The 21,223-nt window shown below is 43.0% G+C and overlaps 1 protein-coding gene across 1 annotated transcript in view; it reads right to left on the reverse strand.

The window, feature by feature from the left end:
- Positions 1-21,223, reverse strand: part of LOC145347916 (4-trimethylaminobutyraldehyde dehydrogenase-like) — a 43,589-nt gene that overhangs the window by 3,998 nt on the left and 18,368 nt on the right. The window contains exons 3-8 of the mRNA XM_080195890.1: positions 19,023-19,152; positions 11,527-11,661; positions 8,469-8,665; positions 3,641-3,781; positions 1,907-2,095; positions 497-584 (exon numbers count right to left, since the gene is read on the reverse strand). Of these exons, the coding sequence (XP_080052016.1) occupies positions 497-584; positions 1,907-2,095; positions 3,641-3,781; positions 8,469-8,665; positions 11,527-11,661; positions 19,023-19,152 (880 nt within the window). The remainder of the gene's footprint in view (positions 1-496; positions 585-1,906; positions 2,096-3,640; positions 3,782-8,468; positions 8,666-11,526; positions 11,662-19,022; positions 19,153-21,223) is intronic.

Here is a 21,223-nt window from a genome sequence, read left to right on the forward strand (position 1 = left end):
TAGCTAGGGTAAATGCATGGTGTTATGGGGATAGCACCTGGGTGTGACTGTGGTCGGCACACACTCGATGGGCTGAATTACTTCCTTCTGCACTGTAGGATTCTATGATTATATTCTAGGGCCATCGAGGGCTAAAGCTGCTGCTGATTTAACCCAAGGATCACCACACCTCAGGCGAGGCCTTCATAAATAACCAAACCAATCTGGGAATTGAACCTGCGCTGTTGGCATTTCTCCACACCACAAACCAGCTGTCCAGACAACTGAGCTAAACTGATGTCCATTCTAAATATATCCTTGGAAGGCCACTTATTCATTTGCATTCAATGACTGAACAATTACTTCTGATGTATTTATAGCGCAATGGGAAAGTGTCAGTGATCACAAGGCATCACTTTACATCAAACCAAGATCAAATATTTTAAACTAAATTCTCTTTGCATCAGTGCTATTGCATCAATTTTGTTCTATTAATTGTAGCATTGAACAACAATACCTAGAATACAGGGCTTCATGAAATATCCATCTTTCAGCTTTGGATCATCAGGAGCAAACTGATCTCCGCCATACAGAACTGCTGCACCCTGTAAACAATGATCATGATCACATCAGTCTCACACTGGCTAATACCACTGCAATGCAATGGCAACAACTCACACTTACACAGCACTGCTCACATGCAGGAAGCTATCAGAGTGTTCACATTAACGTGGAAATGGATAAAGAGCACACTGAACACAGGTAGGGACAGGTGTGGGGAAATCAAAGATACAAGCAAAGGGGGGTTTTTAAGACAGCAAGTTGGAAGGAAGCAAACAGCAAATTCCAGAGGGTTATTATGTATGAATGAACATTTACCAACAGGGGAACCAAGGGAGTGGAGAGAGGTCTAGTGTCTGATGAACAGAAGGCACATACAGCAATGTAAAGCAGCGGAGATCCTCAAGGTAGATTGGGGGTGAAGCAATGCAAAAATTTGAAAACAAGTGCAAGAATTATGAAATTGGCAGACAAGTCTGTGAAGCTTGGACTGGACAGGATCATGGGAATGTTGGACAGTGCGTAAGTGAACATGGGAAGCCTGACAAAGTAAATGAATCGAAGCAGAAGGCAACCGGAAGGGCAATGGAGAAATTGAGTCTTGATACGGCAACTGAACGACTTGGGTTCTGGGAGGAGCCAGACTCAGTCAGGAAACAGTGGCTTGTTAGTGGGATAGATGTGGAGGGAGACAGCTGACCTGACAAGTCAAGTGGGACATGCAAGGTTCCAGGTTTTCTGCCTCAGTTGAGACCACTCTTGGAGAGATTGGCCTTAGTTTTGGTGACATTAACCTGACATTTCATGATTTTCATTTTCCAATTAGCATTTTATTGACAAGTTGTGGCATTTTTATTATCATCAACCAGTGGCAAATATCTTTGTAGAAGCTTCACCATCCTTTTGACAATTCAACAGCAAGCTTTGCATGTCTTCTCAATCTACTGTGACTTGAATGTTTTTTTGTTTTGGCTAATCAAATCAGCCACTGTGCACAAAGATCACTTTCTGGTAGAATCAAATGAGCTTCACTTCGACCGGCATTGAATCCAGCCAAGCATATCAGCTTAGACTGTCTAGCGAAAATTCCAGTTGAGTGCAAGCATAGGTTTCTTCTCCCAGCAGTTGAGATATAAATGTTTATAGGCACCGTTGCCCAAGCTGGCTTAACATTTAGCTTAACCCATGATGTGCTAGGAAACTCCACGGAACTTCCAATGCAGCATGCAAACTACAACAACGCAAGGCTTTCCTGGTAGGTTCACTGCCTCTGATTATACCACTGCCTCTTATGTTACAAACAATATCTACTGTTAATGACAATAATTAGTGCAGCAAAATTAGAGCAACCAAAATGTGTGGGTACCTGATCTTTGGCCTGCTTTACATAGGACAGCACGCGATCCAGGTGTGGGCGACTGATGAGTCCTCCCATCTGAGTACCTTCAAGAAGTGGATCTCCAACTTTTATTGCTTTTGTCTTTGCCACCACTCTTTCCACAAACTCTGACAGTATGTCTTTCTGTACAAACACTCTGGTGCCATTACTGCACACCTGAAATGAATAAAGAATGGTACATTCACATATATACTTACCCCCAAATAACAATTAAATAGCAGATCAAAGCTTATCTACATTGTGTCAGCTTTGGTTCAGTGGTAGCATTCTCACCTCTGCGGCAGATGATCACAAGTCCAAAACTCACCACAGGAGTTGAGTTTGTACGAGTGATAACCAGATTGGACACAGAAACTTCAGGGGATGTAGGAGTGAGAATATAAATGAGAAGCAAAGAGTATGAGAAGAGGCTGGCAGTCAACATAAAAGTGAATCCAGAAGTCTTCTCCAGGTAGACAAATAGTAAAGATAAGAGGAGGAGTGGGGCCAATTAGGGACAAATAGGGAATCTAGGCATTAAAACAGGGCATGGCTATAATACTAAATGAACGTTTTGCATATGACTTTGCCAAGGAAAAAGATGCTGATAAAGCTGTTATGAAAATTGAGTTAGCTGAGATTGTGACAGGTCTAAAAATTGATGAAGAGGTATTGGATAGATTGGCTGTACTTAAAAATTGATAAGCCACCAGGACCGGATAAGACACAACTGCAGATGGTAAAAGTGGAAGTTGCAGAGGCATTAGCCCTAATCCTCCAATCCTCCTTACATACAGGGATGGTACCAGAGGACTGGGGAACTACATACATTACAACTTTGTTTAAAAAAGGGTACATAGGTAAACTTAGTAATTAGATGCCAGTCAGTTTAACGTCAGCCAGCAGTGGAAAGTTTTTTTTTAAAGAGATGAGAATCTGGGAGATTATTAACAGTCACTTGGATGAATATGGATTAATTAAGGGAAGCCAGCATGGATTTGTTACGGCAAAGTGTGTTTGACCAACTCGATTGAGAGGGTTGGTTTGGGATAGTGCAGTTGGTGTGGTGTAAATAGGGTTCCAAAAGGCACTTAACAGGCTTGTCAACCAAGTTGAAAAGCAGGGAACAAATGGGACAATGGCAGTATAAAGAAGCTAACTGAGTGACAGGTAACGGAGAGTACTAGTGAGCGGACATTAATCAGACTGGACGAATGTACAAAATGGGGTCCAAAGATTTCCAAGAACACTGCCCTCAGGGAAAGTTGAGAGAAGTTTTGATTGAGGTATTCAAAAATGAGAGACCTGGATAATTACCTGAAGATATAATTTTGCAGGCTATGCAGAAGAGGCAGGAAAGTTGGACTAGTCCTTACAAAGAGCTGGCACCAACACAATGAGTTCAGTGGCCTCATGCTGTAACCATTTACGATTCTATAATTTAACAACGCTTCAGCGTAATAGTGAAAAAGTGTGGAATTGTCAAATTCTATCAGACATCAGCCTCTGTCTGTCCAGCATTCCAGACAGGCCAGTTTGAGGTCTGTAACAGCCACAAGCGAGATATGGAATATTTACTGACCAGAGCTAACAGCATTATGTTCCAATAGCTTCAAAATGTGCCTACAGTGTAGGCGATACAGATGTATCAAATAGTTAAAAATGTAATAATAGAAAGCTGACTGGCTATCCCAAGATCACAAAGAAACTTGGTTTACTCACCTCTCCCTGACTCAGGAAGTTTGCCAGCATTGCACCTTTCACGGCATTTTCCAAATCACAGTCAGAGAAAATAATGAGGGGCGATTTCCCTCCTAGTTCGAGGGTGATGTGTTTGATAGTTTTTGCCACCGTTTCCATGATCTGGAGAGGTACACAGAACATTCAATGACATGTACTTTTGGAACCGGCAAGTTTATTTATAATTTGTTCTTTCATAATATGTGACCATCACTGGCAAGTTCAGCATTTGGTGTCCATCCTGAACTGCCTGAGAGTCTTGCTAGGCCATTTTAAAGGGCAGTCGTGAGTTAACAAGTTTACTGTGTGCCATTTTGGTGTCCCTATCTCAGGAAGGATATCCTTGCTGTAAAGGCTTACCAGATTGATTCCTGGGATGGCAGGTCTGTCATACAAGGAGAGACTTAAGTTGGTTAGGATTATATTCACTGGACTTTAGAAGAGTGAGGGGGCAGTGGGCGGCGGGGATCTCATAGAAACTTATAAAATTTTAACGTTTAACATCAGAAAGAATGATCCCGATGGTGGGGGAGTCTCGGACCAGGGGTCATAGTTTGAGGATAAGGGGTAAACCTTTTAGAACTGAGGTGAGGAGAAATTTCTTCAGCCAGAGGATGGTGAATGTGTGGAATTCACAACCGCAGAATGTAGTTGAGGTCAAAGCATTGTTTGATTTCAACAAGAGATTAGATACAGCTCTTGGGGCTAAAGGGATCAAGGGATATTGGAGGAAGGAGAGGATAAGGGTATTGAATTCAATGATCAGCCATGATCAAAATGAATGGCGGCGCAGGTTCGAAAGACCTGCTTCTGGTTTTTATGAGGGCAATTCTCCTATCCCGACATGCACGTTTTTTGGCATGTTGGGATAGCAGAATTGCGTGTTGGCCATTTCGTGGGATTCGCACATGCATCCCCAACGCATGTGCATCTCCCTCAGTGGAGAACAGGCGCAGTCAGGACCGTGCTGGAAACTGGCGAGAAGAGAGGTAATTTAAATCTCTTTAAAACTTTCCTTAAGTGTGATTATCGGGGCTGGCACAGAATTTTTCGGGTCTGATAGCACCTCGCCAGGGGTATTTTACTCCAGTGGGATCTAGAGTAGCTCCCCACTTGCAGGGAACTAGTGGGAGACCCCATCAGAGTGAAGGAGGGGGGAGAAAATCAGGGCCCACGATCAGGTGCTGGGGTGGTGCCCCCCCCCCCCGGGCAATGGGCACCCTGGCAATGCCAGCCTGTGACCCCTGGCACTGCCCAAATACCCATGCCCAGGAGGCACCTTCGCACCAAGGGGCAGAGCTTAGTGGCAATCAGTGGGGGTGGGGGGAGGGGTTGCTGCTGGCACTTTGCATTACCATCAATCAGGGCTGCAGGAAGGCCAGTGATTGGGGCGGGCTGGGGGGAGGGTTGGTCTCCCTTGCGGAGGGGGTGGGATTTGCCAGGGTAGGGGGAAATCGCCACTGCTGAGGTGGGGGCCCGGAGATCAGGGCGCTCCAGGATGGCTTGGGTTTGGGGCTGGTCCGGGAATGCTTGTGGGGGCTGCGATCAAGGGGTTGGAGGAGCAGCAATGCAGGAGTCCCGGGTTGGCCAGTGATCGAGCTGGCCAGCAAATGGACAGACTGACAGATGGGGGCACTGCGCACGTGTAGAAGCCTGGAACTGTCAGACTCCGGCATGAATAGCCCCCCCCTCCTCAAAATTTTAATGAGATTCATGATTATATTGCACAGAGTGCGGAGATTCGGGTCTCAAATTGAACTGGGAAAAAAGTCAGGATTTAGACCAGTTTTCTTGCCAATTCTCTTTTGGAAGAATTGTCCCCTATGTTTCTCGCTACATTAATGTGTATCTGGAGATATATGTAGGCCAGCTCGAGTGTAGCAGATATCCTTCCATTGAGGACATTGGTTAAGCAGATCAGGTTTAGCAACGATAGTTTCATGGCCACCATTACACAGACTAGCTTTCGATTCCAGATTCTATAAATTGAATTTACATTCAACCAGCTGCCTTGGCCCCCACAGCATTAGCCAGAGTCTGTGGAGTTCTGGTCCAATTACGTCACCACTATCCTTAACAAGGTGCCCCACAAGGCTGTGTTCTCAGCCCCCTATACTCCCTATACACCCATGGCTGTGTGGCCAAATTCTGCTCCAATTCAATTTTCAAGTCTGGAGACAACATCACTGTAGTGGGACAGATCTCAAACAATGATGGGACAGGGTAGAGGAATGAGAGAGAATCTGGTGAACTGCTGCAGCAACAATAATCTCTCCCTCAATGTCAACAAAACAAAGGAGATAGTTATTGACTTCAGGGAGTGGTAGAGGAGAACATGCCCCTGTCTACATCAACAGGGATTAAGTAGAAAGGGTCGAGCCTTCAAGTTTTTAATGTGTCCAGATCACCAATAACCAGTACTTGTTCCCCGGTGCCTGACACTACAGTCAAGAAAATCTACCAATGCCTCTACTTTCTCAGAAGACTAAAGAAACTTGGCATGTCAGCTCCGACTCTCACCAACTTTTGCAGAGGCACCATAGAAAGCATTCTTTCTAGTTGCTTCACAGCTTGGTATGGCTCCTGCTCTGCCCAAGACCGCAAGGAATTACAAAAGGTTGTGAATATAGCCCAATCCATCATGCAAACCAGCCTCCCATCCATTGACTCTGTCTACACTTCCAGCTGCCTCGGCAAAGCAGCCAGCATTAACTAAGGCCCACACGCACATTCTCTCTTCCACCTTCTTTTGTTGGGAAAAAGATACAAAAGTCAGAGGTCATGTACTAACCAATTCAAGAGCAGCTTCTTCCTGGCTGCTGGCGGACTTTTGAATGGACTTATCGTACATTAAGTTGATCTTTCTCTACACCCTAACTAAGGCTGTAATACTACATTCTGCACTCTTGTTTTCTTCTCTATGAGCAGTATGCTTTGTCTGTACAGTGCACAAGAAACAATACTTTTCACCCTGTGCTAATACACGTGACAATAATAAATCTACCTTGCTGTTTCCCTCCTCCCATCCACCCAAGGGGGGAAGGAATCTATAAAGAGAATGTCAGACTCCCAGTCAACTAGATTCCATTATTTCACTAGCTCCTCCAACAGAGATGGTGGCAAGATATCCAGCCTTTCCCCTCGGGCACTGAATAAGCAGGGAGGCTCCCAAAGAATTTCACAACATTAACTCTAACCACACCCAGTCTGCCTCACTCTGCAGGCTACATCAATTATCGATGCTGCTCTTGAACAGATCACTAAAAGCTTCACCACAAACAGCCAATATCCCACTTCTTTTAATTCATAGGATCCCTACATGCAGCAGCAGGCTATTCCGCCCATCGAGTTTGCACTGGCCACAATCCCACCCAGGCCCTATTCCTGTAACACCACATATTTACCTTGCTAATCCCCCTGACACTAGGGTCAATTTAACATGGCCAATCAATCTAACCTGCATGTCTTTCAGACTGTTGGAGGAAACCGGAGCACCCAGAGGAAACTCACACAGACACGGGGAGAATGTGCCAACACTACACAGACAGCAACCCGAGGCTGGAACTGAACCTGGGTTCCTGGTGCTGTGAGGCAGCAGTGTTAACCCACTGTGCCGCCTGTGTGTGTTGCCAGTCTGCCTTTAAGAAATGTATTTTTAATCATGTTCTCTGCCATTATAAGCAGGCCTTGAGCTGTCTGCTCAGTCCTTTCATTCTGCTTAGTTTAAATGGGGTTTTGTTTATTTTTACTCTGAACCTCATGTATTTTCCAGGGTCTTGATGACCCTGAATCATTGGAGAATGAACGTGGAAAGGTGAGGTTCCTTTGCATAGTTTTTTTTTTCATTTTGCTTTCAGTTTTGGGCCACTGGCTGCTGTTTTCAGTTTTAGGAGATGTTTCATTTCAGGCTGGAGGCAAGTTTTCTCTCTCTCTCTGCTAATGTAAATTCTGCTGACTAGCAGGAAGCAGGTCTTCTTGCCTTCCTGGAGTGAGAAATCTGCCTCTTGCAGTAGTTCACTGGCTAAAAGCTAGAAACCAGCAGTGGCATATCTCTACCTTAATGGCTGTTGGAAATTACAAGGCCAAGACGTTAGAGTTTCAACTCTCCAACCAAAGGACTAAGTTCCAGCGTCAGATAGTATTCTTATTTGCTGTGCTAAACTGGTGGCAGGTACATGTTTATGAGGGGATTTGTTTGGTTGGAACATTTCATATAGCTGTTAAGGTTTAAACAATATCATGGGTTTTTTTTCTTGTTTGTAAGTGGGAAAAATTATCTGTATTCTTAAATAAACTTTGTTTGATAAAAGCTCCCTAGTGGGTCATGTGAATCATACCTGAAGTGAAACATCTCATGCTCACCCTAGCCAAATCCAAGATGCAAAACTTATGATCCAGGTGAATTTCATAAAACACTTTGGAGTTTCTGACCTAAATTAAAACACGTGGGACATGGGCTCTGCTGGCTAGGCCAGTACTTATTACCGATCCCTAGTTACCCTTGAGAAGGTGGTGGTGAGCTGCCTCTTGAAACGCTGCAGTCCACCTTAAGTCCTCCCTTTGGGTAAGTAGTTGACCCCTGCTAAATCCCTCCCCACAATGGCACAGCTGAAATCAGTACATTAGTTCAAAGCAAATTATTGGCACGTGTTTTGTCTCGCCCCACTCACTGGTATTGTGTCTCACTACTTCAACACATGACCAGAGTTAAATCTATGTTTGATTAAAAATTTGTTGAAATTAAGAGCAGTTCCAAAGCTTTAATAATTCAAGATCATTTATACTGGCAGCCTCAACCACCATTACTGACCTTGATTCCAGTAGGAACACTACCAGTAAAAGAAACCTTTGCCACGCCCTTGTGTCGACATAGAAGCTCCCCTGTCTCCACAGCCCCTTGAACCACATTGAACAACCCATTCGGTACCCCAGCCTGTGTGTAGATCTCAGCGAGCATCACCGCAGTCAGAGGGGTAAAAGGTGAAGGCTTGAAAATCATGGCATTTCCTGTTTGGAGAAGAGAAAGGATTTTCAGAACAGTTGAAGATTTATTTGCTTGTCTGCAGAAAAAGATTGTCTTTCCTCTCTCTTGGCTCGTAATTGCCAGTGATAAAACCAGGACATAAGGTGCCAACTTGGTGAAAAATCCCTACTTGTCAGCATCAGCTGGGATGTTCAATCACACTTGAAGCAAACAGGATACCTCATCTGCTACAGTGCAAACACAAGATTGGTTAATTGTGAAAGGAATGCAGCTGAATTATCAGTCACAAAGATATGAATAACACCCGCAGCAGATAAATCTTTTCCTGGAGAAGCAAAGTTCAGAACCATTACAGTGCAGGCATTATTTTATACTGGTATGCGCATTCCAACCCACAGAGCCCCCTGACCAGACAATTAACAGCTGCTTGGCCAAAGGTTGCATTTAGTTCAACATTCAAATGGTGCCCCCCACCCCCCCTCAAACCTTAGCAGGACAATAAGCCAGACGTTGCATTTTAAAAAATAAGACTATGAGGCTTTGGAGCAGAAGTAGGCCATTCAGCCCATCGAGTCTGCTCTGTAAACCAGATTGTGACTGATCTAATATAATCCTCAACTACACTTTCCTGCCTTATCTTCATAACCCTCGAATCCCTTACTGATTAAAAATCTACTTTGCCCTTGAACATGCTTAATGGCCCAAATGTTACACCCCTCTGCAGTAAAGAATTCCACAGATTCACTACCCAAATTCTCATCTCAGTCTCTGAAATCATGGTCCGAGATTCTCCCACAAAGCTAATACCAATTAATCATTTAACAACACTGTGCAAAACAATTGTCAAAACATCAGATTTATTGCTGAAACGAATAGAACAAAGTGGATTATTTTGCAGTGATGATCATGATAAGTAGAATGAAACTTTGCTTTATAAGGATGGGTGTGCTATATCATGTAGCAGGTTATATATTGAATTTTACAGCGGGTGGGTTGAGGTTTTTGTTAAGAGTGATTTCTATTGTTCATCAAGTCTTATTGTTCGCATTTCCATTAAACACCCAGTTGTCCCTAGTGGAAAAAGATGCTTCTTTTAGGGGTTGCTAACAGTGATGTGGAAGTGGCTAGGCTGAAATTCTTACTGAGTTCAGTGATTGAGGCTCTGGATACTCAACCACACAACCCTTGTTGGAGTGCTGAGTGACAGACCATAATGTTGGAATTTTCACACTTACCTGCAAATGCCCAACATCCTAAAATTGCAGGTAGCTTCTGAAGGACAACAGCAGTGAATGCTGACAGTTCACCATCAACTAACCTCATACCATCCCTTTCAACCCAGCACAACCACCCCCTTACTCCCTTCAAGGGGAAAACAGTGATGAAGTGGACCAGGAATCCAGAGACGCAGGCCAATTTTCTGGGAACATGGACTCCAATCCCACCGTGGCAGATGGCGACATTTGAATTCCATTAAAAACCTGGAATTAGAAGCCTCGTGATGAAAGGGAAACATTGACAATCGTCGTAAAAACTCATCCTTCAGGGAATGAAATCTGCCATCCTTAGACAGTCTGACCCTCATGCGACCCCAGATCCGCAGCAACATGATTGACTCTTAAATGCCCTCAGAAAAGGCTGAGCAAGCCACCCAGTTCATGGGCAATTAAGGATGGGCAATAAATGCTGACCCAGCCAGCGATGACGCCTACATCCAATGAAAGTTTTTTTAAAAATCAGCCCAATACATCTTATTAAAGGACAATAATAATCGACAATATAATTGTTAAAATGTACCTATTTATAATCCTTCTACTTACAATGAACACCAGAATAAAAGCATCATTGAAAGCAGGCTTTTAAAAAAAAAGCACATCTCATTTCTTTCAGCCCCATGGTTCATTTCTGGCTTTTATTTTATACGGTGCTATGCTTAGGTTAAATAAAAACAGCAGTTTCTCTGCAGTGCAGTATTTGGGAGCTACCACAGCTGCATGGAGCAAAGCCCTGGGGAGATGGTATTGGCTGACTGCTCACAGGCACAAGCCCTTGGCACAAATGAATTGCTCTGTACACTGTGTTGCAGTCACACAAATCAATCCACAACCTTCAACAGGTTTTGCACCAAGCTGAAATGTCCATTTCTTCTCTGCCCTGTGGCACTTTATAAATAAAATAGAGTCACTGGAGGCGGGGGGGGGGGAATAAAAAGAGTTTGGCCTGAAGAATTTTGCCTCATGGTAACACAACAAAGATCTTGGTCACTGGTCGACTAAAATATGTTGTCCCCAAAACAGCTGGAAATTATATTACATGTAAACTGCTTAATTAGTTTCCCATAACCAGTTACAAAGTTCTTTTGGCACAGAAATGTGAAACGATGGGCAGGGAAAGATCTTCACTCATGATGTCTGAAGAATCAAGTCGAGACATTGCTGACATGCCCAGCCGCTCAGCTAGCACAGCAGCACCAGCCCTGGTCCTGCGCGGGACAATAAAGCACGTAAAGCCGATGCCTGTGAGGGAAAAAGGATCTGGAAAATCACTCACCAATCCCCTCAAAGTGATCAGGAACAGTTCAAGAGATCACACAGAATACCTGCACATTCACCAATTAAAATGAAGTTTAAGAACACAGATAAAGGCGAGTTACCGCAGATGCTGGAATCTGAAACAAAAGCAGATCAGTATCTGCGGACAGAGAATCAGCTCTGATGAAGGGTCATCCTGACTCGAAACGTTGTGCCTATTCGTTCGCCACAGACGCTGTCAAACCTGCTGAGATTTTTCAGCATTTTGTGTTTCTGTTTAAAAATGTGGTTTAAGAATGAGATTTTAAGAATACAGTTCTGCCGCAAAATGAGAATGCACGTTATGCTCTCACCACAAGCCAAAGCTGGGGCAGACTTCCAGCAGGCTATCTGGAATGGGTAATTCCAGGCTCCGATCCCCACACACACACCGAGGGGCTCCCTTCTCGTATAGGCAAATGATCCTCCAGGGAGCTGAATATGTTGGCCTGTGCACAGATAAAAAAGGAAGATAATTAATAGGTGAAATTTGGAAAATGTACAATTGATCCGCCAAAGCCAAAAAAAAAGACATGGACTGAAAAAACAATACAATAGACAGGAATTTCCCAGAGTGACGAGCTAGTCAGTCCTTCAGCATTGAGTATCTGCTTCCAGTGTAAGATTGGGATCAGCAATTACCAATAAGTGTGTGCATAGCAGTGCCAATGGACTGGACAGACAGTCATCCATGGAACTAAGCATTCAACTTGTCTTCAACTAGATGAGATGGTCTTGAGATAATGATCACTGCTATTTTAACCCCACTTTGGAGGTTCCTCCAATTTGTGTTTTTAATTCATTTGTTGAATAGTTCAACAATGAGGTAATAACAAGAAAACAAATGTTCAAGTCCTACTCTGCAGGGTTTTGGATCTTGCAAACATATCCACCTAAAACTCAATGACATTATGATTCAATTTAATTATGTACAACTAATAATTACATTCCGACACCAAGTCCCATTTGTTGGAATAGTATGGCATGAAACTGAATTTCAGTACGTTCCCCTCTACTGATGTGACGTGATGTGAAGTGATGTTTTCACTTCTTTGTAGATTGGACACAAAATCTGTGCGACAGGAAAATAAATGGATAGGTCATGCAAGGTGTGTCAATGATTGCTCCATTTTGTCTCCTTGGGTCATGTGACCTCTAACTGGCAGGTAGATCAGGCCGCATGTGTCTCGAGATATGTGGCTCAGGGACAACGGAGCCCATCCCCTTTCCTGTAGGGAGATGCCAGTGCTTTAGAATGAAAGCAAATCACTGCAGATGTCGGAAACCTGAAACAAAAACTGAAAAACTCAGCAGGTCAGTTTCAAGTCCAGTGTGACTCTTCCTCACTGGCTCTTTGCTCAACTTATTCTCCTTTCTACAAGGAAACCTTGAGAAATAACTTGTGGTTCCTTGGTCCTTCCTTATGAGGCACAGTAGAGCCTGAGTGGGATTGTGTTCAGTACAGACTCAAAGGGCCAACTGGCCTCCTTCTGTACTGTATGATTCTATGATTTAGCGATGTGACTCAGAAACTCAGCATGTGGGGGTTCAGTAATGCCAACCCCACCATCTCAAATCAGAAGACAAACTCTGAAAAATCAAGAGATTCAGTATAAAAATAACGAGTTGCTTTTTTTTTCCCAGACATAAATCAGTGGAGATTGATAACTGGTTTGCAATCCACATTAGTGGCTGATTTATCCTGAGGCACAGCCTCAAGATAAAGGGGGGGCGGTTTAGAACGGAGTTGAGGAGGAACTTCTTCACTCAAAGGGTGGTGAATCTCTGGAATTCTCTGCCCGTTGAGGTGGTGGAGGCTGCCTCACTAAATATTTTTAAGACGCGGGTTGATGGGTTTTTGATAAGCGAGGGGATTAAGGGTTTAAGGGGAGAGGGTGGGAGTGTGGAACTGAGCCACGACAGATCAGCCATGATCTTATTGAATGGCGGGGCAGACTCGAAGGGCTAGATGGCCTACTCCTGCTCCTATTTCTTATGTTCTTATGTTCTTAATCGCTCACAGGCCATATAAAACTACACTTTGTCTGCTCTGTAACCACAGATAAACTGCAGGACTGAGTGTGCTGCTCTCAAAGATCCTTGCTCTCAGCCCAGCTCTCTCCCCATTTAGTTTTCTTCCTGTTTCTATTGCAAATTAAGACTGATGAATAATTCCACATGGAAGGCAATTGAGTTTCATACTTCTATGTTTGTTAGCTCCACAGTTTTGGTCATTTGGTCTTTATTCTCACATAGGATGTGGGCGCTGCTGGCTGGGCCAGCATTTATTGCCCACCCTAATTGCCCTTGGACTGAGTGGCTTGCTAGGCCATTTAAGGGTCAGCCACTTTGCTGTGGCTCTGGAGTCACATGTAAGGCAGAATAGGTAAGGATGGCTGATTCCCTTCCCTAAAGGACATCAGTGGGTTATTATGGCAATTGACAATAGTTAGACTTTTAATTCCAGATTTTCAGTGAATTCAAGTTTAATCATCTGCCTTGGCAGGATTTGAACACAGGTCCCCAGAGATTACACTGGCTCTCTGTATTACTTGTCCAGTGACAATACCATTATGCCATAGCCTCATGGGAGATGAACCCTGTGCATTGGCTCCTGAAGTTAACACTGCAAAATCTCTCTCCTTTATCCTGTCAGCTAATTCGTACATGGACTGAGATTTAATTGCTGGGAGACAAAAGTAGATTTTACAATGCAATCCCAGCCAGCCAAGAGGTCAATCTTCCACCACAAGAACTATAAAAGCACCAAATATAAAAGATTCAAGACAAACTCGGTCTCTGATGTCATTGGCTCACCAGCCTATAGGTCACTTATGTGAGTATGCTATCAAAAGCAGACTCATCAATATAAAAGATTAATGGTAATGTCACTGGACTAGTAACCCAGAGGGCCAGGCTAATGCTCTGGGAATTGGGGTTCAAATCCAAACTTGGCAACTGGTGGACTTTAAAGTTCAATTAATAAATTCTGGAATTGAAAGCAAGTCTCAATAATGCTGACCGTGAACCCACTGTCAATTGTTACAAAAATCTGCCATCTTTACCTGGTCTGTGTTACAGGTGTCTCCAAGCAGACCCAGACCCAAGCAATGTGGTCGACTTTTAGCTGTCTAACTAGCCACTCGGTTTCAGAGTAATTAGGGAAGGACAACAACTTGAGCCCCTGCCAGCCACACCACATGAAGGAATACTTTAAAGAAAATTCCTGAGAGCAGAAATCTATATAAGCCGATAAAAAGTGTACGTTTAATCATCTGGACACTGAAATAATTACTTTTGTGTTAGGATGTATGCTTTTTGTAGCAAAAGCATTTAGCATTTCACCATTGTTAATTAGAGAAATGAAATTAAATGAACTTCATCACAAATTGATCTGCACCATTCATTATATACACTTTCATTTAATGTGAATGTAATCTGCTGTACATTACTCATGTTTTATGCAGAAATTGAGTGTAGGAGGATTTATAAACTATTCAGTAATGCTATAATTGTTTATATGATCAGCATTTTCTATGTCTTTAACAGAAGCAGGATATTTAGCACTTAAAAATGATCAGTGCCATTTTGCAGAAGCAGGTGGAAGCTCAGCACATAAAGCCAGAGGCAGCATTAGACCAGTGCAGAGACCAGGTTAGCGATGAGAAGAGTCAACAACCTCGCATTAATATATATTTTTAAAATTCATTCTTGGGATATGAGGGTCATTGGCTAGGCCAGCATTTATTGCCCATCCTCAAACTACCCTCGAGAATCTTGGCCTGCTGTGGTCCACGTGGTGCAGGTACATCCACAGTGTTGTTAGGGAGGGAGTTCTAGGATTTTGACCCTGCGACAGTGAAGGAATAACAGCATATTTCTAAGTCAGGATGGTGAGTGGCTTGGAGGGGAACTTCCAGGTGGTGGCACTCCTATGTCTCTGCTGCCCTTGTCCTTCCAAACATAGCAGTCGTGGTTTGGAAGGTGCTGTTTAAAGGAGCCTTGGTGACTTCCTGCAGTGCATCTTATAGATGGCACATATTTCTGCTACTGTGCATCAGTTGTGGAAGAAGCTATGTAGTAATCAACATGAGTTTTCTTTGCCATTTTTGATGCCATCCAACTTCTTGGGGTTCAGAGCCAATGTTGAGGGCAACTGTTTCCTGACTGTGTACCACCACCTCTGCTGGGTCTGTTCTCCAGTTAGGGCTAGATACACCCAGGGATAGTGATGGTGGTGCCTGGGAAGTTGTATGTAAGGTCTGATTCCATGAGCATGACAGTGTCAGGCTGTTGCTCAATCAGTCTGTGAAACAGCTCTCCCTAAACTAACCCCCAGCTATGAGCAAGGAGGACTTTGCAGGGTCAATAGAGTTGAGTTTGCTGTTGTCATTTCTGGCACCTAGGTCGATGCTTGGCAACCCAGCTGGTTTCATTAGGCATTTTAGCAATTTGATACATTTGTTTTGGACCTGGGAGTCACATGTAGGCCAGACCAAGGAAGGACAGAAGATTTCTTTTCCTAAAGGACATTAGTGAATCAGATGGGTTTTTATGACAATCGGCAATGGTTTCATGGTCAACATTAGACTTTTTTTTTACTGAACTCAAATTTCATCATCAACAGTAGCAGGATTCAAATTTGGGTTCCCACAGCATCATTCTGGGTCTCTGGATTAAGCACAGTAAGAAGTCTCGCAACAGCAGATTAAAGTCTAACAGGTTTATTTCATTCTACTTCTCATGTGCTTACTCCAATCCTATGCCAGCATCTCCACATCTCTGGATTAATCCAGCAACAATATCACTACCCACCTCCCTCTCTAATAGAAAGGAAATTTTTGGGAAATGTGGAGCTCTTTGCGTGTTTTCCTTTTAATTCTAGCTCTGTGTAAGTGTGCAGCTATTATATTGTAATTAGCCAAACAGGGCAAGGATTAAGCAAATAGTAACAACTTTGATGTGTTCCCTGAACCACCACACCAAGGGAGGCAATCACTGGTTGGTACTTGGGTCTCTGGCCATCACAGCAGTCTGAAAATTCCTCAAAGCCCTTTTTAAATGAGAAATGTGTGATAAATTCACAAGTGTTTATACATCAGTGGATGAAGTTACATAGGAGCAGGAGTCAGTTACTATCCTGTCAAGTTTCATCCGTCATTCGATTAGATCATGGCTAATCTACATCTGAAAATCTATCAGCTGGAAACAGAAAGAGTGGATAGATAGAAGCGGTTTCTGCTGGTTGGATGGCACAGTGGTTGGCACTCCTCCCTCACAGCTCCAGGGACCTAGGTTCAATTCCTGACTTAGGTGACTGTCTGTGTGGAGTTTGCACGTTCTCCACGTCTGTGTAGGTTTCCTCCCATAGTCCAAAGATGTGTGGGTCAGGTGCATCGGCCATGCTAAATCGCCCCTTCGTATCCCAGGATGTGTACATTGGGGGGGTTAGCGCAGTAAACGTGTAGGGCCTAGGGAGGGATTGTTGTCAGCGTAGACTCGATGGCCTGAATGGCATCCTTCTGTACTGTAGGGTTTCTATGATTTCAATGAAAGTCTAGAATTTTGAGAAATAGTGAAAAATTTAGGGCCGAATGTTTGAGTGAAACATTTTCATACTGAAAAAGGTGGTAATAGTTTGGAACGTTCTTCTGCAAATTAAAACAGATATTAGATCAATTCTCAATTATGGAAGGTAGGTGGAGATAATGTTCTTACCCCTCTGTTTGTGAACAACGCATCTTAAAAATGGATGGATGGATTTCAATGTTACGGTACACAGATAGGGTATGGCTCAAGGAAGAATTGATCAGATTTTGTCAAAGGTATAGATCTGGATCTTTGGAATTTATTTAAAGGATCTGTTAACATTGGGAGTTGGGACAAATAGACTTCTTTAAAAAATATAAAATGCTGTGGGTTATTTGATTTATAATATTGTTGATTGTTTTAGAATGTCGTGGACTGTCTCAGCTGCTGTGGTGGAATTTGGCACAGCTGTCAAAACGTGAGCAGAGTTTTCAAAGCAGGTTGTTAGATATGGATCAGCCAGAAGCCTCTTCAGTAAGATGGCTGCTCTTACATTAAAAAAAATTATGTTTTCCAGCTTTGTGCTTAACAGATCATCAACCTGACAGGGAAAAGCCTCAAGGAAGAGCTGCGTAATTGCAGTAATGTTGAAGTAACATAGCATGGTGAAAATATAAGTTCTAAGAGGTGCCCCCTTCACTAGTTTTAAAATAAAATTTAATAAATCTTTGTTAGCCAAAAGGTATTAAAAGATATGGGGTAAAGGCATGAATATGGAGTTAGGTAGCAAACCGGCAACAATCTCATCGAATGGCAGAACAGGCACAAGGAACTAAATAGACTAGTCCTGTTCCCACGTTCCAGGTGTCTTAACCCTCACTCAACAAAAGCAGCCCATTGATTTTTTTATCCATCACCTTAACTGGCAGGTTGCTGGTGGGAAAATCATATAAGTGAAACCGTAGCTGCAAAAATCTCCAGTATTGCTTCTCTAAAATATGATATTTACACCATATAAGATAGCACTGGGGAAATACCAGCATCGTATATCTCCATGATCCTGGGTTTGGAAGAAGTGAAAATGACCAAGAACCATTTCAAGTGTTGCTTTCAGTTGTCATCCAGTAAAGCAAGTTGAAAAACTAGCTTGGCCTTGAAAGCCCACACTTCCAGACTGGGGGGTTCACACTTCAAAGGTCCTCAGTCATGTGCAAAAATTTAGCTTCAGGCAGAGTGCCAGGGAGCAGCTTTTGCATTTGTGGAACTCTATTATGTCATCAGCAAATTAACGAAACATCAATTCCCCCACCTTTAGGGAGAGAGGTGGAGCTGGGGGTGGGGGAACCTCAAATCATTTCTGGTCTGCAACAAGAAATTAAAAGAAAATGGCAGTCACTTTATTGGAATTAAATTTGCAGAAATACCTGTCAGTTCCAAGCACATCAAAAAGGGGGCATTGCTGAAAGGATTTTTGGGTGTGTCAGAGAAATGATTACAGTGTGGTCAAATACTGTACTACACACCAAAGGGACATTCATGGCAAAATAATGAATGAGCAGGAACAATGAGGTCGACAAAGAGATCAACAACAATTTATGGGGAGGTGATGGCCTAGTGGTATTATCGCTAGACTACTAATCCAGAAACTCAGCTAATGTTCTGGGAACCCGAATTCAAATCTCACCGTGACAGATGGTGGAATTTGAGTTCAATAAAATAAATCAAGAATCTGCTGATGACCATGAAACCATTGTCGATTGTCGGAAAAACCCATCTGTTTCACTAATGTCCTTTCGAGAAGGAAATCTACTATCCTTACCCGGTCTGGCCTACATGTGACTCCAGAGCCACAGCAATGTGGTTGACTCTCAACTGCCCTTTGAAATGGCCTAACAAGCCACTCAGTTCAAGGGCAACTTGGGATGGGCAATAAATGATGGCCAGCCAGTGATGCTCATATCCCATGAATGAATAATAAAAACAAAACTTGCTTTTATAAAGCACTTTTATAAAGTGGTAAAGCCTCCCAATGAGATCCACAGTTCATTCAGAAACAAAGTCATGCAGATGTACATTTTAATGAACTCTTTAATGAGATAACAGGATGAGGGAGATAATTCCTGAGATTAGGGCCTGGACAGTTCAAAAGATGGCTGTCAATGCTGGAGTGATGAAAATTCTGCTCAATTCTTACACAAATTTATGTGAATTTTCCCCAGCTTTTACAATTCAGGGCTCTGTTCAGGATTATTTTGGTTCAATTTTGCACGTTTGTTCTTACCAGCTAGTGTTTGAGCAACTCCAGCATAATATTCCACAGCCTGCCAAGCTATATCCACATCGACTCTGGACTCAGTAATGGGTTTTCCAGTATTAATGGATTCCACAATTGCAATATCTTCTCTCTGCTCCTGGTTCGATAAAAGACAAACCGTTTAAATTGTTTGTGCAACTATTGACAAGACAAGTTAACTTTTCTTGCAGTACATATATTGACACTTCTCTCCGTTCCCCTAATTTATTTTAATCTATCACCAACAATGCCCAGTATCAAAATTAGTATTGAGTTTTCCTGTGCCCTCCATCAAAGATTCTACTCCCCTCCCACCTAATCTGGTTGAAAAGGCCCTTGGCCACATCTGTCCCATTTTCTGCACTTCAGTTTTGATCCTTCCCCTCTCCCCAATACCACAGTAGTGTTTCCTTACTCTTACCATTCACATCAGTTTCTGTATACAATGGATCACTGTCTACCACTTCCATCCACCTTCACTGTGAAGCCACCATCAAATACTTTTTGCTCTGCCCTCCCTTATCAGCATTCCTCAGGAACTATTCCCTCTTTGATACCATGGTCCAGTCCTCAGTCACCCCCAATATTCATCGTGTTCCTCCACACGAGAGCAGAGAATGTCCTTTTATCACCTCAGTTCTCACTGTCCAAGTCCACAAGCTCTCCTTCCCGGTGAAACACTAATTTATTTGTACTTTTCTCAATTCAGTACAGTGTAGTCATCAACTTCAGGAAGCACTGTGGAGAACATGCCCTTGTCTTCATCAATGGGGACGAAGCAGAAAGGGTCAAGAGCTTTGAGTTTTTACATGCCCAGGTCACTAACAACCTGTCCTGGTTTTCCCATGCTGACCCTATAGTAAGGAAAACCCACCAACACCTCTACTTTCTCAGAAGACTCAAAATTCAACGTCAGCTAAGACTCTCACCAACTTTTACAGATGCACCATAGAAATCATTCTTTCTGGTTGTATCACAGCTTGATATGGCTCTTGCTCTGTCCAATACCACAAAAAAACTACAAAGGGTCATGAATGAAGCCTAGTCCATCATGCAAATCAGCCTCCCATCCATCGACTCTGTCTACACTTCCCGCTGTCTTGGCAAAGCAGCCAGCGTAATTAAGGACCCCAACACACCCCAGACATTCTCTCTTCCATCGGGAAACAGATACAAAAGTCTGAGGTCAGGTACCATCCGGCTCAAGAACAGTTCCTTCCCAGCTGCTGTCAGACTTTTGACTGGACTTATATTGCATTAAATTGATCTTTCTCTATACCCTAGCTATGACTGTAACACTACATTCTGAGTTCTCTTGTTTCTTTCTCTCTGAACAGAACGTTTTGTCTATACAGCATGAAAGAAACAATACTTTTTACTGTATGCTAATACATGTAACAATAATAAAATCAAATCAGAAGTATTCTCTGCTCACAACACAGTCCCTTCTACATTTGAGGAGAACAAACTCTTTGAAGAACATCTCTATTTAGTCTGCAGCACCCCATCTGCCAACACACAGCCCATGGAAACCTCAATCATTTCACAGTGACCTATTCTTAGTTTTAATTCATTCACAAGTTTTGGACAATGCCAGTTAGGCATTGTATATATGTAAACATAATATAGGTATATATTGCTCATTCTTATGTACCCCTGAAAAGATGTTCTTGTGATGATGTGATACCATTTAGGAAGGCAGCTAAGATTCAAGTATATAATGTTGGTCTGGTGTCACATGTAGGCTAGACCAGGTAAGGATGTCAGGCTTCCTTCCCTGAAGGATATTAAGTGAACCAGATGGGTTTTTACATCAGTCCAGATGTGTTTCATCACCATCATTACTGCAGCGAGCTTTTTATTCCAGATTTCAGCATATCCAAATTCAAATTCACAGCTCCCGTGGTGGACTCACAACTCTGGATTATCCATCCAGATCTTTGGATCACAGTCCAGTAACATAAAGTGACGCTCCTTTAAAAATTGAGATGAGGAGGAATTTCTTCAGCCAGGAGGGTGATGCATTTGTGGAACTCATTGCCAGAGGGGCTGTGGAGACCAGATCATTGAGGGGCTTTAAGACACAGATAGATAGATTCTTGATCAAACAAGATCAAGGGTTGTGGGGAGAAGGTAGGAGAATAGGGATGAGAATCATATCAGCTGTGATTGAATGGCAGAGCAGACTC

The sequence above is a fragment of the Carcharhinus amblyrhynchos genome, chromosome 9 (genome assembly GCF_965287045.1).
Source record: "Carcharhinus amblyrhynchos chromosome 9, sCarAmb.v2.hapA, whole genome shotgun sequence".
NCBI lineage: Eukaryota > Metazoa > Chordata > Chondrichthyes > Carcharhiniformes > Carcharhinidae > Carcharhinus > Carcharhinus amblyrhynchos.